This window comes from Balaenoptera ricei, chromosome 12 (genome assembly GCF_028023285.1).
Source record: "Balaenoptera ricei isolate mBalRic1 chromosome 12, mBalRic1.hap2, whole genome shotgun sequence".
Lineage (NCBI taxonomy): Eukaryota > Metazoa > Chordata > Mammalia > Artiodactyla > Balaenopteridae > Balaenoptera > Balaenoptera ricei.
This window is the reverse complement of record NC_082650.1, coordinates 52,293,129-52,311,619: the sequence shown is the minus strand read 5'-3', so window position 1 is coordinate 52,311,619 and position 18,491 is coordinate 52,293,129. Positions and strand designations below refer to the sequence as shown.

The 18,491-nt window shown below is 34.6% G+C and overlaps 1 protein-coding gene across 1 annotated transcript in view; it reads right to left on the bottom strand.

Moving 5' to 3' along the window:
• SEC63 (SEC63 homolog, protein translocation regulator) overlaps window positions 1-18,491 on the bottom strand; it is a 69,231-nt gene that overhangs the window by 27,271 nt on the left and 23,469 nt on the right. Inside the window, exons 3-12 of the mRNA XM_059941470.1 lie at window positions 15,264-15,378; window positions 13,824-13,936; window positions 9,902-9,963; window positions 9,256-9,314; window positions 7,740-7,790; window positions 6,609-6,717; window positions 3,780-3,874; window positions 3,548-3,680; window positions 1,762-1,854; window positions 944-1,098 (exon numbers count right to left, since the gene is read on the bottom strand). Of these exons, the coding sequence (XP_059797453.1) occupies window positions 944-1,098; window positions 1,762-1,854; window positions 3,548-3,680; window positions 3,780-3,874; window positions 6,609-6,717; window positions 7,740-7,790; window positions 9,256-9,314; window positions 9,902-9,963; window positions 13,824-13,936; window positions 15,264-15,378 (985 nt within the window). The remainder of the gene's footprint in view (window positions 1-943; window positions 1,099-1,761; window positions 1,855-3,547; window positions 3,681-3,779; window positions 3,875-6,608; window positions 6,718-7,739; window positions 7,791-9,255; window positions 9,315-9,901; window positions 9,964-13,823; window positions 13,937-15,263; window positions 15,379-18,491) is intronic.

Below are 18,491 nucleotides of genomic sequence, written 5' to 3'. Positions count from 1 at the left end.
GTCCAAGTAACAGCTGCATGCACCCTTAAGTTTTACTATGCAATACTCTCATTTTTGTTATTTTCTAAGTACAGCTATCTGTTATTGCAGTAATACCCAGCCTGGCTAAATGGATACTCAGGAGAGGATTTTTTAATTTCTGAGTATTTGGTGCCAGTTATTAATTTTTACTTTCACCGATAGGGATTAGCTCATGAGGCATGTGAAATGCCTGCTTCTGAATTCTGAAGTTTACAATTATGACTTAAAATGTGATCAAATTTATAAGAGTAACACACTTACTCGAAAGGAGAGAACTCTGATGCAAATTTCTAATACATATTTATTAGTTCTACCTTAACACTATCAAATCCAATGTCTATCTTCTGCCTACTTTGTCTAATATCAATATATACAAAGTAATGTTTAAAATCTCCTAGCAAAATTAAATTTCATTCCACTTTTTCTCATATTTCCTCAAGTTTTCATTTATATTACATTTCTTAAGTATCTTAAGATTCATTATCATAATCTATATACAGATTGTATTTTCTAAATAAGAATTATCTGTATTTGATCTACTTATTTTTTGAATGCTTAATTTTTTTTGTTCATACTCAACCAATAAACTATTGCCCAGCCCTTTAAGCCACGAATGAAATAAATGGAAAGTATACAGTGCATTTTTACTTAGTACATTTATTTTTGGCAACATAAAGAACAAAGTGTTGACTGCTAAAATGAACCGACAGCCAAAGTAAACCACTACAGTAGTAAAATATTACAAAACAGCTACCTAATCAAGAAAGTATTAACAGAATCACTTGAGGGATAGTTTTAGAATGTTTAAAACATTGTAAATCTTAAGAAGTTCATAGTAACCATTTCTAGAAAATTTTTCATTCATGTTACCTTTAAGTGACAGGACAAACTGCTTAAAACTAATTTTAAAGTAGCAAATTACCTTTTTATGATTAGAAACCCTTCTAAGATTGTCTTCTTCAATGTGAGGGAGCTGCAGAAGGGGAGACTTAAACTGCTGAAGGCCTTGCACAGCCATCTGGGAAAGCTTCATGCAGTTTTCCAGGGATGCCAAAGTTGGAGCACGAAACTCCCTTTCTTAGAAAGAATAGAAGAAAAGCAAAAACAGGTCTGGACTTTTTATATGTTCAGGAGTACACAATTCATCACAAAACCAAATTCATGTGAACATCCTTAACACCTCAGATTTTACGATCACAGTGTTGAATTTCCTTTAAAAGTTACTGGGTAAGACACAGAAAATACACAAACTTGATCAAATGTACATACTGATGTCATGCCAAAAACTGACATCATCCATAACAACAAAACACAACCAGTATCTCTTTTTTAAGGGTCTCTCTTTCCATTACTGACCATAAATAAACTCCCTCGTTCTTTTTTCCATTATGTAAAAAACACTACATGTCAGATCAATCATCATAACATCACTTAAAGAATTACTTCAAACTCATTGTTAACCTAATTCTAAAACTACTCAGAGGAAGGAAAAGGGTATTTTAAATCTTTGCAAACAATAAATAACAATAAAACAATGAAAAATTAAACTCAAAAAACATAAGTTACGATACTTTACATAATGAAAAATACAGAAAAGAAGAAAAACCATGAACAAAACTGGGAAAACTGATTCACCTTACAGACAGAATTATACTAAGCACCCAAAAATCTTAAAACTATGAAGTGTAATCTGTATGTGCCTGCAAGAAAAAGTACAACATAATTATGCTTCCTCCTCACCTTCACGGCTCCGGGCCATTATTATTAGTTGGCAGATTACATTAACCATTTCTTGAAGTAGGGCAGGGCATTTTTTCAGCATAAATTGCTGATCTGCAAAACAATAAAACACCTGAAACAAATCATTCTTCTTTTATGATTAAAACATCTTTATCACCTATAGTCCAAGACGAATGCTAAATTTAAGCTGTCACACAAATTTTTCACATGACCTCAGAATATTACAGGTTGAACACAATAGTTTCTCCTCGGCAGCACTATGTCAAAAATCAATCAGAGGGCTTCCCTGGTGGCGCAGTGGTTGAGAATCTGCCTGCTAATGCAGGGGACACGGGTTCGAGCCCTGGTCTGGGAGGATCCCACATGCCGCGGAGCAACTAGGCCCGTGAGCCACAATTACTGAGCCTGTGCGTCTGGAGCCTGTGCCCCGCAATAAGAGAGGCCGCAATAGTGAGAGGCCCGCGCACCGCGATGAAGAGTGGCCCCCACTTGCCGCAACTAGAGAAAGCCCTCGCACAGAAACGAAGACCCAACACAGCCATAAATAAATAAATAAAAATTAAAAAAAAAAAAAAATCAATCAGAAAACCCTACCTCAAATTAGATGTTTCGAAGGCAAACTTTTAATATTATGGTCTTGGGCTTTATAAATTACTCCCTACCTTTTTTTTTTTGAAATAGCCTTAATCTTAAATTTAATCATAATCTTACTAATTTAAGAACTTCAAAATTCTTCTTCTTGTGTACCTAAATTCCTATAAGTATAATTATGGATAAGTCCAAAGACTAAGATTGAGAATAAATGTCAACTAAATGGAGAGAGGAGGATAGGAGGAGGAGGAGTGAGACAGACACTTTCATTTATACTGCATATAATAGTTAACCATTAAGATCATCCATTGGGGTTGGTACTCAACCTAAAAAAAATCTGTTCCCTGTTTCTTAGATAATTGGTAAAAATGGAGATGGTTTCATATCTGTACAGAACATTAGGAACAGAATTACTAGTTAACTTGCAACTTCAATAAACAATGTCTAAATAGCGCTCCTTGATTCCATCATAAGCAGCCTATCCTATCATTAATCACTGAGCATCAACTGACCTTGTTTTCAAAGGCATTTGATTGCATTACTGGCTTAAAGCAGGGTTGTGGGGGGGGGGGGGTGGTTGTTGGTTCATTCAGAAAGAAAATTCCCTAAGGATAATAACTTTCTTTTAAAACTTCCAATTGAAATAATGCAAGTGAAAAGAGATGACACTCAAATTCATGACATCCCTGAAAACACCACTGTCCCAATCCACTGCTTTTCTTTTAAGTAGAATAGATGGCTTCAAGTACTTATGAAGCTTTAAATAAAGATTAAACAGACACTTTATTGGTAACTACTGCTGGAGTATGATGGTGGTACTGGTGGCAGTGACTGAGACATCTGTTGTGAAAATCCATTTTTTTCTTGCCCCAAAAGGCTTACAAAATCCTTTTTTAAAAGTCATCAGGAATTACTGTATAATCTGCAACTGACTTAACATTTTTCATAGAGAGTATTCTCTCACCTTGAAATACAACATTTTAACATTTGCCAAAACATCTGACTTACTAATACCTTCAAAGAATTTGTGAAGTAATTATGTACGTAGCATATAGATTTGTTTTTAAAAGGTCCTTGAGTAATTATCTGATTGAGCAATAAAGAACAGTGACAAAAAAACACAGCACCATGAGGTCTAATTAAATCCACCTCTTCTGTACCACTAAAACCCTACAGATATTAGAATCACAAATACCTTCTTCAAGGGTCTCAGGAATTTTCATTCTAGCAAGATGAGACAGTAAAAGAACTCTGGCCTTCAGGCTATATGGGCAGGTAAGTGGCGGCTCATTCTTCTTTAAATTAATGCTGCCAATTTCTCTGATTAGCTAGAGTAAATAAAATAATCATTTAAAAATGTATACTTAAAAAAGCATTAACTTTATATACTTAAATGTTTTTCAAGGAATTTGGGAGGCAGGCCTAACCTGAGGTATTAGAATATTATCTGTTGGTCTGCTTGTGGCATCCTTGTTATACTGAGGATCAAATTCAGAGGCTCCAGCCAAGACCATGATAAGCCCTAAGAAAACAAAAGAAATATGAAGAAAAATAAATTTGCTCACCCATTAATCCGCCTCCCATGATACTTGGTTAATCCTAGAGTGAGGCAGTTTTCCAATCACACACAATGCTAAAATCATCTGAACTCCACTATCAATAAGCATTACTCTCTCTCATAACAAAAGAAACGTCTCACTTTTTAAAATGTGTGCAATATTACCTATCACAAGTAAATAGAAATACACATCAAATTAAGGGCCCAGAAGCAACTAGGTGCGTTAAAATCACTACAAATAGCATCGGTTTCTAGACCTAAGCATGTGTTCCACAGAAATTTATAGCAGGAAGTATTCTATGTGATGTTACTAATAACTGCTTTGTAAAAAAAAAAAAAAAAAAAAAAAAAAGGGCGGAGGGGGAACTCCATGGCTAAATAAAGCTGAGAAATAAGAGTTAAAAAGAGTTTCAGGGTTTCCCTGGTGGCGCAGTGGTTGAGAATCTGCCTGCCAATGCAGGAGACACAGGTTCGAGCCCTGGTCTGGGAAGATCCCACATGCCGTGGAGCAAATGGGCCCATGAGCCACAATTACTGAGCCTGCGCGTCTGGAGCCTGTGCTCCACAACAAGAAAGGCCGCGATAGTGAGAGGCCCGCGCACCGCGATGAAGAGTGGCCCCCGCTTGCCACAACTAGAGAAAGCCCTCGCACAGAAACGAAGATCCAACACAGCCATAAATAAATAAATAAATAAAGCACACCTAGTATTAAAAAAAAAAAAGAGTTTCAGGTTTCTTCACTTCATGACTCCTCAGAGCCTTGAGTAAACTAAAATATACTGTAATTTGCAGAAATTTTTATTATGGAACCCTGGAGGGTTTTGTGGGAATAGTGTTCCTTGAAATACACATGATGTGAGGTCACATATATTAGCATTACTCTCGTTGGCCTATACAAGTTCTTTAATGACTGGCACTATAGTCATCAATCTTACCTTACAGCAGAAAATACATGCAACATCCTCACAAAAAGCAGGACGGTACAGAGGTTAATTAAGCGCGTAGCTGAATGACCTAGAACAATATTCTTCACCTCTCTGTGGGCCACGGTTTCTTCATATGTGCCTGACACACAGTCAGCATAGTAATGTGTGTGAGCTATTACTATTACTACCCTCAAATGTTTGAATGAAAACAACTAAGACAGCTATATAAATGATGCCAATGCTAAAGTCAAGGATATATAACCAAACCCACCAGCTAAACAAAGCTTTTCTGATAGAATTAATTGTTAAGGCCAAGTACCATCCTCAGAAATGAAATAGAAATCAAGATCACTGATCCAAAAAACACATTAAAACAGGTTACAAACATAAAACCGTTTCATAAGGGAGAATGTTTATATATTAATATTTCGACCCAGCGTAAGGAAGAGCCATACACGTACATAAGGGAAGGTAACATTCACTCATTCCTCAGAAATAAAAGATCTGCTCATTCTTCAGGAATATAAGATCAGTTCATTCTTCAGAAACACAAGATCAGCTCACACAGTCATATGATCCTGAGGAATCTCTTTCTCACTACCAAGAAAGTTAGTAAAATTGGCAAATATGGGGCTTCCCTGAAGGCGCAGTGGTTGAGAATCTGCCTGCCAATGCAGGGGACACGGGTTCGAGCCCTGGTCTGGGACGATCCCACATGCCACGGAGCAACTAGGCCCGTGAGCCACAACTACTGAGCCTGCGCGTCTGGAGCCTGTGCTCCGCAACAAGAGAGGCCGCAACAGTGAGAGGCCCGCGCACCACGATGAAGAGTGGCCCCCGCTTGCCACAACTAGAGAAAGCCCCCACACAGAAACGAAGACCCAACACAGCCAAAAATAAATAAATTAATTAATTAATTAATTTTAAAAAAAAATTGGCAAATATGAAATACGAAAAAGTCCACTCAGGTTTTGGAACAAAAATACATCCTCCAGTGAGGCACAATTTAAAACTTACTTTTTTTTTTTTTTTTTAAGGAAGGGAAGGGAAGGGAAATGTGTATGATTTCCACAGAGCAGTGATTCTGAAAGGCAACACTATATCTTCCAGGGATAAAATTTATAATGTTAGCTTTATGGGATCAAAGAAAGTTATTTAGGATGGTACTTTTTGTTTTTCATAATAAATTTTGAAATAAGACTCTGGGAATGAAATATTCTGGCAGTTTTCTTTTAACACACCCAAGACCTCTACATACTTTACACGATTAACACAGTATAATGTACTGGTTTAGGGCTTGGGAACCACATTACCTGAGTTCCATCCTAGCTCTGTCACTTACTGTATATCCTTGGGCTCAGTTTCTTCATCTATAAAATGTGCTTAAAAACAGCACTTATTTATGGGGGCATACAAAGATTAAATGAGTTAATACATGCATAGTGGCTAGCAATGCCTGGCAACGACAAATACTCAAGAAATGTTAGCTGGTATTATTATTACAAAATTAGCCCACAAGAAGTTTTACTATAAAATTTCTGGAGGGAAAAAAATATGCATTGATATATACATATAGCTGAGTAAAACGGGAACAAGAGAACTACAGATTAAGACATATGATAAAGGGTGTTAGCATTTTCCTCCAGCTTTAGCTATAATGAACTGAATATCCCTAAAACTATTAAATGGAATTTCTCCAGTTGAATATATATCAACTCTACATAAATGACTCAGAAAATAATCTAATGTCACAGTTACTTAAATTTACTTACGTTTCATATCCATATTTCGGGTTTTATAAACAAAGTATGTATAAATCTGTGTTGTGCGTATTAGAATCTGGTCTCCACTGTAGCGTATTGAGCGATACCACCAAGAGCCCTAAAACACAAAATTAAACCAGAAATAAAGCATAAAAACCATGATAAATGTTAACTTTGATGCAGAATGGTCAAATTTTCTAAATGTTCATAAACCAATAAAAAGACCTGCTTTTTAGAACAAATGCCTTTGTTACACATTTCAAATGATTTATTTGGTAAATATTTATGCTGCCTGAGGCCTAAACACCAACCTACCTCATTACATATATATGATTAAAACATTTAAGTTTCAGCTAGAAATTAAAAACAAAATAGGAATGAAACAACCCACTGTTATAAGCAACAAGCTGGTTCCTCACACATAGCATGTCTTCAACAAATATTTGACAAATAAGCGTAGGAGCAATTTTATAGTTGATATACTACTTTCATTCACATTATTCCACACAAGTGGATTCTCACACAACAATCCTATGAAGAAGGCAAGACAAGTTAATTGTTAGCCTCACTATGGGACCCACAGGAACCGTAAGATCAGTAAGAACACCACCAGTCATAAGAATAATAAACAATAAAATCATAAACTTTATGGTACCTCCATATTGAGGTACTATGCAAGTGTTTTTAAAAATGAGGTTGTTCTACATGTTGTACCCCTATATGAAGCAAAAAAAGTCACAGAACAATATAGTAAGATCACATTTTTTAAAAAAATATGCACATGTATATATACATAATGCAAAGAAAAATATCTGAAAAGGAAGCAAACTTAGCACTGATTATCTCTGACAGAGAAATGGAGTTGGGGGAGGTGGTAACGGAAGATTTTCATTTTAAATTCTAAATACATCTGTACTATCTCGTTTGTGTGTAATTTTTGGATCAGGAGGAGATTCATTTTAACATACTAAAGAGATGTCACCTTTAGAAGACCTTTAAAGTATAACTGAATATAAGATTATTAAAATTCAAGGATTAATGGATTATATTCTAATACAAATTACAATCTTATAAGGAGACTCCAAAGCATGCACCAATTCCCTTCCCTAAAAAATGTTAATAAAAAGAGCTGGAACTTACCACAACAACTGGAAGGATAACCATGAATGCCAATCCATATACAAGTAAAACCTTGAATTGAAAAGGAAAGAAAAAATTATGGCCTTCATCAGGTAAATTATGACAACATCCATGAACACTTATTTTGAGGCTTACATGGGGGAGGCACTATTAAAAGCACTCCTCATGCAGTACTTCATTTAATCCTTATTTTCAAACTCTAAGAGGAAGGTACCATTATTATTTTCCTTTTGCAGATAGGGAACCTGCAGCATATATAGTCATCCCTCGGTAACCATGGGGAACTGGTTTTAAGGCCCCCAAGGATACCAAAATTCAGGGATGCTCAAGTCCTTTATATAAAATGGTGATAAAAGAGTAGGGCCTCTTTATCCATGGATGCAAAACATGCCGAAAGGGAGGGCCAACTTCAGCTGACCCTTGAACAATGTGGGGCTTGGCTCCCCGACCTCCCTGCAGTGGAAAATCCACCTCTAACTTCAGAGTTGGCCCCCCATTACCTGTGGTTCTGCATCCGCAGATTCAACCAACCATGGATTGTGTAGTACCGTAGTCCGTATTTATCGGAAAAATCCATGTATTAAGTGGACCCACACAGTTCAAGCCCCTGTTGTCCAAGGGTCAACTGTATTATATATCCACACCTTGGCAAGTAGTTAGTGCCTTGGAAATAAATGGTAGAAGCTGGTTTCTTTACCTAAATATCAAACAGAACACATAATGTTCTGTTTGCAAGTAATTTCTATCTATTGGTCTTAGATGTCTGTCCTACTGCTTGATCCCAAATCTGGTAGCTAACTATCTTTTCTCTTCTCTAGTATTCCCTGAATAACCCTAAGCATAATAAACATGCTTATATACAGCAACTATATACCCTGGAAAATAACATGTAAATAAATAGCCATAAAATAACACTAAATAGCCATTTTCAAAACAAAACATGGATTTTTTTATTGCTTCAAAGATAGCTCCTAGATAATTATTTTCAAGAAAGGAGAAGTAGGGAATTCCTGAACAATAGGTTAGGATAACTCCCGATGTTTTAAGAGTTGCAGCCTCTATTACAGACTGAAGTCTGATAACCTACTGCCTCCTGAAGTACCATATATAATATATATCATTATGTTAGCACACATTAAAATTAATTTAGCCTGGGTAAATGTGGAATAAAAGATAACAAATTTTGAGCGCTACTTAAGATAAATGTAGATACCATAAAAAAACAGTGGTTCCCTAAACCAAGGGTAGGACCCAATCTGAAACCACCTCCACAAGAAATCACCACAACTGTAAGAAATTCCTTAAACAGTGGGGGGGGGGAACCCTACGCTAGAACACACTGCCCCAAACCAACAACCTAATAATAGGAACCAATTCTTTTCTCCATTATGCAAAAACAGTTTTCACAATCCACAGTTAAACTGAAAACAGCATACCAGTATTTTCTTTGTAAAGCTCTCTTTATATTACCAAGATATATCAAACACATTACAGTGTCTTATTTAAATGTACTCACCAAAATTGAATTTTTCTGGTCAACTATCCAAGCTGGCAGGGCAATTCCAAAGCTCGTGGCTAAAATAGGAAGAATATTTTTGAAGAGTCTCCATTTCCAGTTTTATTTCTTTATATCCCCAAATTCTGTCTCCCCCACCCCCTCCAAAAAAGCTGTAAGATTATCTTATTATGTGTTTCCATTACACAAAAGTTGATGGACATGGTTTTTATTTGAAACTAAATTTTTCCAGAAGAAAAAAAAATTCTAAGTACGTGAATTCCTTCTTCCCAGAACACTTAAATTCTTTTATATGTCCTGAGTTTATGTAAACACTATGAATATATGAGAAAATGTTTAGTCAGTAAAGAAAAACAGATTTTTTTCATCCAATTTTTATCAACTACTAACTGGAAATGAAGAATAATGACAGTGACTACTTTCCTCATCAAATCAATCAAAGTTCTATCTTTCAAACCAATCTCTAGAAAGAAGAATAAAGTAAAAATTAAAGGGAACTCAATTTACATATTTGTTTAACTCCTTGTAGTTGTAATTTTCCTATTCACAAACTAAGAAAATCAAAACATTCTTTTCAATCTAGTTAACATTTTTATAATATACACATATCATAACCCCAGTATTTTTTAATCATCATTTACCACACCTTGAGGCCCATCTGGATTTCCAAACTCTTCCCAATTTTTCCGGGACTCTTCATCAGTTAAACTAGCATAAAAGGAACAAAGGTGCAAAATTAGAAAGCCACATCTGAAAAATAAGTACTCATATACACAAACTCCATTAACTAACCAACTCACTTCTTAAAGATAATTTCAGAGAATCAAGAAAAGAACTCTCTGAAATCAGAAAAGGGGGAGAGAAAAATAAGAAATTCAGCATTAACAGAAAATGCTAACTATTGAGCCCAGATACAAATTCCTAGTTGGCCCACGGGTTCTCAGGTTTAGCCAGTTCAAGCCAGAAGATGCAACTTTAAAGGCTACTACATTTTCTAAGGAGGCAGGGAGGATTATAGGTTACTTTTAAAAATCGTATACACTCAGATATTTCCCAAAATTTCTTCAATGGGCATATTTTTACTTTAATAATGATATATATCTATTTTTTAAATATAAACTTAATACATGACTAATAATAATCCCTCCAAAACTGGCACCACATTCTCAAAGAAAAAAATAATAACACCTATAAAATTCCACTGCTTTGGAAAAGGTCATTTGCATTGTGCTAAGATCACAATTTTCTCCTAAGCCAACTTCAAGCAAGACTAGGAAAATACCTGCTAAAGCAACAGCTTCTTAACCCAAGCAATATGAAAGTGACAGTGATTTTTTAAACACCTAAACATAAATATAACCCCTAACCTGGGCAATGGCTCAAGGCACAGGGTGAGAGTAGTTTTATTCCAGGTCCCAGTATAGATGTTAAAAAAAAAAAAAAAAAAAAATTAAAAGAAATTTTCAATTCCTTCAAAAACTTTACAATGCTGTTAAGGAGACAAGGCAGACACATACACACAAAATGACCAATAACATAATAAGGAAGGCATTCTTGCAGACCAATTGGCAAAAGATTATGTTTATGTCCAAATCTAATTTTAGCCATATTTCTATTTCCCAGAACATATGCACTTAAGATACAATGCATTTTCTATTCAACAAAGCTCCAATTGAGAGAGAGAATGCAGAAGTACCTTAATAAAATTGCAAAATTTTTCAATGACTGGAAAATATTTTTAAACTTATCAATTTAGTCATTTATGAAAACAAGAACCTTGATGTCTTTAGTCCTTATTCAACTATAACTCCACTTACACTGTTTGACCTAAGGCCGCAGTAAAATACAGGAGCCAATGAAAGGCATTATTAGAGAGATTACAAGTTAATAAGGAGTGGTGCGCTAAGATTCCTTTCTGCTAAGGGAGGGATGTTTTTCAAAAACTTTTGCCTTTGTTTCCCTGTACAATTGTCCACCCCACCCAGAGCTTTAGCTATTGTTTCTTTCAATTTTCTGTCTCCTAATCAGAGTCTTTTCCCCAAAATAATTATCTCTGTCCCCTCCTGACTTTCTAATGATGGCAGCACCACAAACTGTTCTGTTCTCTATACAATGCCCTTAGGTTTTGCAAAATAAAGCACAGCTCTCATCAGAGAAGCACTTGATTTTTCAACCTGCATACACATCTGATTAATGAGTTAATTCCATTAACTCATTCATTAAACCAATTGTACAACTGTTGTGTAACCATCCTGTATACTCAAAGGAATTATCCATTTTTTTAAAAGTCAGTGTAGGAAAGCAACTGATTTTTGGCTACTTATTAGTGCTTCAGTATCCATTCCTAAGACTTAAGGTACTTAAAAGCTATATGATTTCAGTATAATTTATATATAACAAGCTTAAACAACACCAATGGTGCTAACATAATTTTTTTAAATTCAATGAGTATAAAGTTTCCTAAACATGATTATATCCCTTGACTTTGGGGGTGGGAGGTTATATCATAGATCTTATTAGGAATCTAATGAAACCAATGCCCCTTCTGCCCTGGAAAAAAATGCACATTTACAAACACACATAAATTCTGTATACAGTTTCAGGGACCTCAGTTTATAAATCCTAACCCAGAGAATGCTTTCACTAAATTATATGTGAGGGGCCTGAGTTGGCTATGTAGAGCTAAGTTACATATTCATATGTAAGAACACATGAAAACATACTTTTTAAAAATCAAAATATCTTTAAGGATGTAAATCATGCTGCCCACTTGTTATAAAGTAGTTTAAACATAGATTTTACACACAAAAGCAAAATCCCAACTATATCCAGAAGAATGAATCAGATATCAACAGTTGGTCTAACTCCTCAAAAATAACCATACCTCCTTTCCTTTAAGTTACAATCTGGTCTGAAGAAATAGGAATGACCCAGCTTGTTTATTATAATGAATGAATAAGGGAAGAGAAACTAGCCTGAATAACCAAGGCAAATTCTGAAAAACTTTGTAGATCATGCAGTTTTTTATAACTGCATTCTACAAGTTGATTGAATTACATAACTTAGGCTGGTAGAGTTATACGTAAGATAGTAGCTTCAATCACTCAGAACCTATATTCAGTAAAATGCACCCTTTTAACTAATCTAGTTATACTTGTCCAAGTTACAATAACTCAAAGTTCTGGGTCCCATAATCATTTTACTTCTTCATTTGTCTGATAGACCATCAACTATTTAAGACATTTTACATACAAAACATTCTACATCTTGAACATGTAACTGAGTTAAAACCAAAGGCCATATATTATTCTTCTGTACTTCTTAGAATAGTGACCATACATCATAGAGTCAGATTTCCAGTAACCTGAGAACAAAATCATGAACTTGAAAGTGTTAAATACCTGAAAACTCAGGGGGGGGGGGGAAATAACTGTACCAAAAGCACTAAAATTAAAACTACTAATTATTTTGGGGAAAAGAATCTGATTAGGAGACAGAAAGCTCAAAGAAACAATAGCTAAAGCTCTGGGTGGGGTGGACAATTGTACAGGGAAACCAAGGCTATCCGACTTCCTCTGGAAATCTTCAGTTCTTCTTAAATTACCTGAAGACAGCAACTAAGGCACTGCAATACTTGTGCAACAAAGGTAAATGCTTAAAGGAGACACACTGAAAAAAGGGGAAAAGGAGACACCAACTGAAAGACAGCAATCTGGAGGACGTCTGCTGCATAGAAAAGAAAATGTAGTGTACACTTCAGAAGCTCCTGAAAGTATTGCTTTACTACAGAATCATATTCACATAGATAACAAGCAATCCACAAAGGGGGTGCGGGCTAGGCAGAGAGGAAACAGAGTCAATATACTTTTATTAAGCACAAAAATGCATAAGATGATATTTCCCAAACTTCTGTCATTCACATACCACTTTCACAGCCTGCTATTATATCTGCATATCCTATTATTTACTTATATTTTTTAAGTTACCTTACAAAATTATATACATCACCGAGTCCCCAAAAAACAGATAACATCTTGTCTGTAGTTTACTCTTTAATTCAACATAAGAGCTGTGTGGGATACATCTATGATTCCGGAAGAGTCCAGCTAACTTTTTAACTCTTGTAATATTAATACTCAAGGAATTACTTCAAATTTTATATACCCTATCCTGTTTCCCCAAAATTAAACTCATCTTTAGTTTATAGTTTAAATGAGACAAGCTACAGGCCAAAATAAAAGAAATAGATCTAGCCTAACAAAAAGCCTAGAAATGAAAACAAGGGGCAAGTATATCTCTTCTAATCAGGATGCTTTGAAAATAGCTCAATTAACCCATCACTTATTAATTTAACCAACTTACATGGCAAAAGCACTACTGTAAGTTACTTAAAATTAAGGTTTGGCTAAATTAACACTTCATGGTTGCCAGGTAGTTCCATAAATGATAGACTCAACATATGAGGCGCTTAATAAAAGTGTATGACAACTATTTTATTACTACTTTATTCAAATAGAAAACTATCTTTACCACTCTTAAAAATGTGTAACAGGTCCTATAATACTTACGCTGCATAAGCTTTTGCTATCCTCATGAACATAACTTCATCACCTCCTTTATCTGGATGATACTTAAGTGACAGCAAACGATACTGTTTCTTAATTTCTGCTACTGTTGCCCCCTAAAAGAAAAGGCTTTGTTTTAGTAAAAATAAGCACAATGCTGTAAAAACATAATCCATTCCACTTTGAACTTAAAATATTGAACTACTCAATATTTTCAGAAACAGAAAATGAAGTTTTCATCCTATATATACCTTGTCCTATAAATTTCACCTCCATATTTTTTAAATAAAAATACTCATTTTGTCCAATATATTTTATTTTATTGAGCACCTAGTATGTGCCACGCAGTACCCTAGGCACCGACGATTTGAGACTGATACTATATAATGCCATTTAAATAAAATAAAATGATAGTGACATTTAAATATCAATGAATGATCACAGTAAATTAAGTCTAGCTGAAAAAAACTCAAATCAAAGGTTAACTTCCTTTCTAAGAAAAAATCTGAAGAATTTCTGGTTTCACCTGCTTGTCAATATTTTAATATTAAGTAAATACTTAATAAGTTTACCTTAGTTGTTTCCTAATTAGATTCAATTTCTATGAATAAATTTTTCACATTGATTTTTTATGGCATTAAATTGCCCCCAAACCTTTTAATCTTAAAAAATCTCTCTTGATGACCATGATCATCACAATAAGAAAACTCAGGTGATATGCAAACTTTTCTTCTACAAAGCAGAAAACTAGAAGATAAACACACTCCTTACTGTGTATCATATGAATCTCTGGATCAAGCCATCTATTGAGGAGAGGCTAGAAGTAAAAAAAAAAGTAGAATGGGGGAAAAAATGGAAAGGGCACTAGATTGACCTTGCTTACTAAGTTATGGGACCCCAGACAAAACACAATTTTCCAGGCCTCATTTTCTCCATGAGAAAAAAAGGCTAAATGATCTCTAGCATTCATTTCAGTTCTAACTTTCCACTGATTAACTTAAAAGACCAGTTTTCTACTGGGACCCATCACTCAAGTTCAGTCAAGAAAGTCAGCTAACAGGTACACTCAAGATTAACCTGAATTTCTATGACAAAGACACCAACACACTGCCTTAGTGTCAACTAACACAGGGTCCCACCCAACTAACATAAATAAACCCCTTGCTTCTAACTTTGCATTAAACCAACCTTAGAAATGTCTTTTAAAAATATACTAACTTCTTATCTCATCTTCAGATATTTTTACATTTTAGCAATTATAAACCAACCCTTAATAGGATGGCAATCAACATCTGTGGCTTAAAAAATATATATGCATTAAAATAATAATGGATTAGGTATCTTTTTTAACTGACCAGAGTCTGATTTCTTTAGGCACAGCTCAATTTCTTTTAGGCTGTGGGCCCAGAGTATTTTCAAGGGACTATATAAAATACTACTTACAGGATCCAAATTTAATACTTCATAAGGATTGTATTCTTGATATTCTCGGTCTGTTTTGGAAACTTTGTATGTAAGGAATAATAACAATGCCCATCCTGCAAGCAGAACTATTTTCCTGTTTAGAAAAAAGATAAGTGAAGTATAAATAAATACAACTATATGGTTTTCCTTTAAGATTCTAAAGACACTATGGCAAGGCATAAAACAATCTTAAGTAGTCTCATGTCACTGTGCTATTGACTCAAATTCTATAACCACTGGGTTGTAAGACACAATAAGGACAGCATCTTTTTTCACCTTTGAATTCTCTAGAATCTAGCAGTGCCTGGCATATAATATTCTCTCAGCTACTATTTGCAGAATTTTAAGTAAGAAGTTAATGTACTCATTAACTTATTGGACCCATTCCCTTAGATCAAAATATATTAATACTTAGTATTCAGTTAACCATTTAATGTAAAAAAGAATTGCTCTTGACCTTGTAATTACACTTTTAGTAAGATAAAGTATGAAAAATAATGGGTCAATTGTGCAAAGATGAATAAGTAGCCTTGTTTATAACAGTAAAAATTTGGAAACAACCTTAATGTCCATTTATAAGGAACTAATTAAATAAACCATTTATAGGAGACTAATTAAATAAACCAAGATATAGCCACACAATAGAACATTTTTAGCTAACAGATATAGAAAGACGTGCATAACAGGTTAAAAAAAGGTATAAAAGAACATATAGTTTGAAAAACAACTAATTTCTTTTCTCTTCAATATGTTCTGTTTAGTAAAAATATTTAAAAGATTGATATTACCAGTGTTGGAGAGGCTAAGGTAAAAAGGAACTCTCATACATTCTACACTCTGAAGGAATATCTGGCAATAAGGTTATCAAAAGCCCTAAAGAAGTTATACCTTTTTAACTATCATCTATTCCACTTCAAGAAATTTAGAAGGAAATAAACTAAAATTAAGCTTATAACGTATAAAAGGGTGATTACAGGTATAATTAATAGCTGAAAACACACACACATAAATGTCCATCAATAGAGTACTGAACAGATAAATAACAGTACATCCATAGAGAGATACTATCTAGACACTAAAAATATTTGCTGTGGAAGATTATCTACCTTGTACTGTTAAATTAGAAAAACAGCTTTCAAAGCTGTATGTATAATATAATCCTATTCTTTGTAAATAAAAGTTTATTATAAGTAAAAATATAGAAGGTAAATCATCTTAATGGTGGTTATCTTTAATGATGAAATTGAATAATTTTTTTATACCTTTTGTATCACAATTTGTTACATTAGGTAGGAACTGTTAAACAAAGACATAAATGAATCATAGGAGACCTAATCAAACAAAACTGAAGTGACCTATTTTCAAATACAGAAAGAAAACATTCCGTGTGTTTAGGCTCTCTTGATAGGAACCTAGCTTAAACGTGTTTATTTGGAGTTTCCAGGATCCAGTTCCAACCTACCTCCTTACATTTATCACCCTAGTATTTCAAACAAAATAAATCCCCATATCCCACAGTTCCCTAAGCTTTTCCCACCATTATGCTTTTGCTCTCTTGGGTCTTTCTACCTAGAATTCCCATTCCCCATTGCTGCGTCTCCAAACTATATTCATCCTTCAAGACTCAACTCAAATTATTTATCCTCCAAGAAGCAATCATTAACTCTTGTTAAGATGATCAATGGGGAGACCATGGTTACAGTCACAAAGAAGCACAAACCATGACCTTCCTCCTCTGGCTCATTGCAAACTCCTTGAGCATGTGGACAGGATCTTATTCAGTTCTGACTAACCTCAGCATAACAAAGAGATGGCACTCAGATGCAAATTTCTTTCTACCTGGCCAAATTAATGCTCTAAACCTTATTAAGGGTATAATACCGCAAGCTGCTTTCCATACTATCTGTATGCCCAAAGACGAAGAGGGAGGCCTACCTGGAATACTCCCACTTTTACCTGGCTATCTAGGGAGAGGTAGTTAAGAACATAGGCTCTGGAGCAAAAACTACCTGAAGTCAAATCCCAACTTTACCACTTATTAACTGAGAGATCTTGGCAAGCTGCTTAGCCTTTTACAATTCAATTTCCAACTTTCAGGGTGGGTTTGAGAATTAAATAAGATTAGGTATGTAAAGCCCCTAAAAGGTGCCTCACAGATAGTAAACAACCAATTCATGGTAGCTATTTGCTGTTATTAGTAACTCTTACCCAATTCTCAGCTTTCAACTAGGACCTCACTTACTCAAGGAAATCTTCTCTATCTCATGCCAGTTAAGAGCCCTCCCTAAGTTCTTTTATGGCACACCCTCCCCGCCCCTTACAACTCTTACTAAACTCTATTATCATCACTTGTTTACTTGTTAGTATTTGTTACTCACAGTATATCAGCGCCTAGTGTAATACCTGACACATACATAGCACACAATAACTACTTATTTTATGAATAATGAAAATAATTTAAAACAGTAACTTTTGACTCAAACCCAAAGTTTGCTAATACCCTCAATATGCTAAAGAACACTTGAAAATATATTTTATTTCCACACAAACTTAGTAACTCCACATTTTGTTTTGTGAACTTCCCCAAAAGGCTACAAAGCTCAAAAAACAAAGATAAAAGTAAAATTGAAAACCACTAAAGTAAAATTTTAAAGCAAACAAGGGTAGAAGAGAAAGGGAACAAAACACCTAAAACACACTACACCCTGTGTTAGATGCTCTTCATGTAGCATCTAGCTCTCTGAGCCAAAGAATAAAGGGAGGAGAGAAGAGGTTCATGACAGAATCCCCAGGCTGATGAAAACTACCACAACCAATAAAACCACGCTCTAATTTCCGGAGAGCCAAACCAAAGGTAGAAACATAACAAATTATATCATGCTCTGTGCCCAATTTTTTAAAAACATGTTTGGTTTCTCTTAAAAGACAAACATTTTCCCTACATATGGCTTCAGTAATTAAGTTGAGGTCTTGTGTTTTTTCTTTTAAGCAACTTCCAGAAATTAGAGTATTACACAATGACTACTTAATCTTAAAAGAATGCTTCAAGGTTAAGTAGCAAAAAGGTTTTGATGGTTCCTGACCTTATCTAAAATTTTACCAATATTATTTAATTCTTCCTTACTTAAACATCCATTAATCTGTACTTCTATTTAAGTAAATCTCTTTACTAATTATTAAATAGAACAAAGTTGGGTTTTTTTTCTT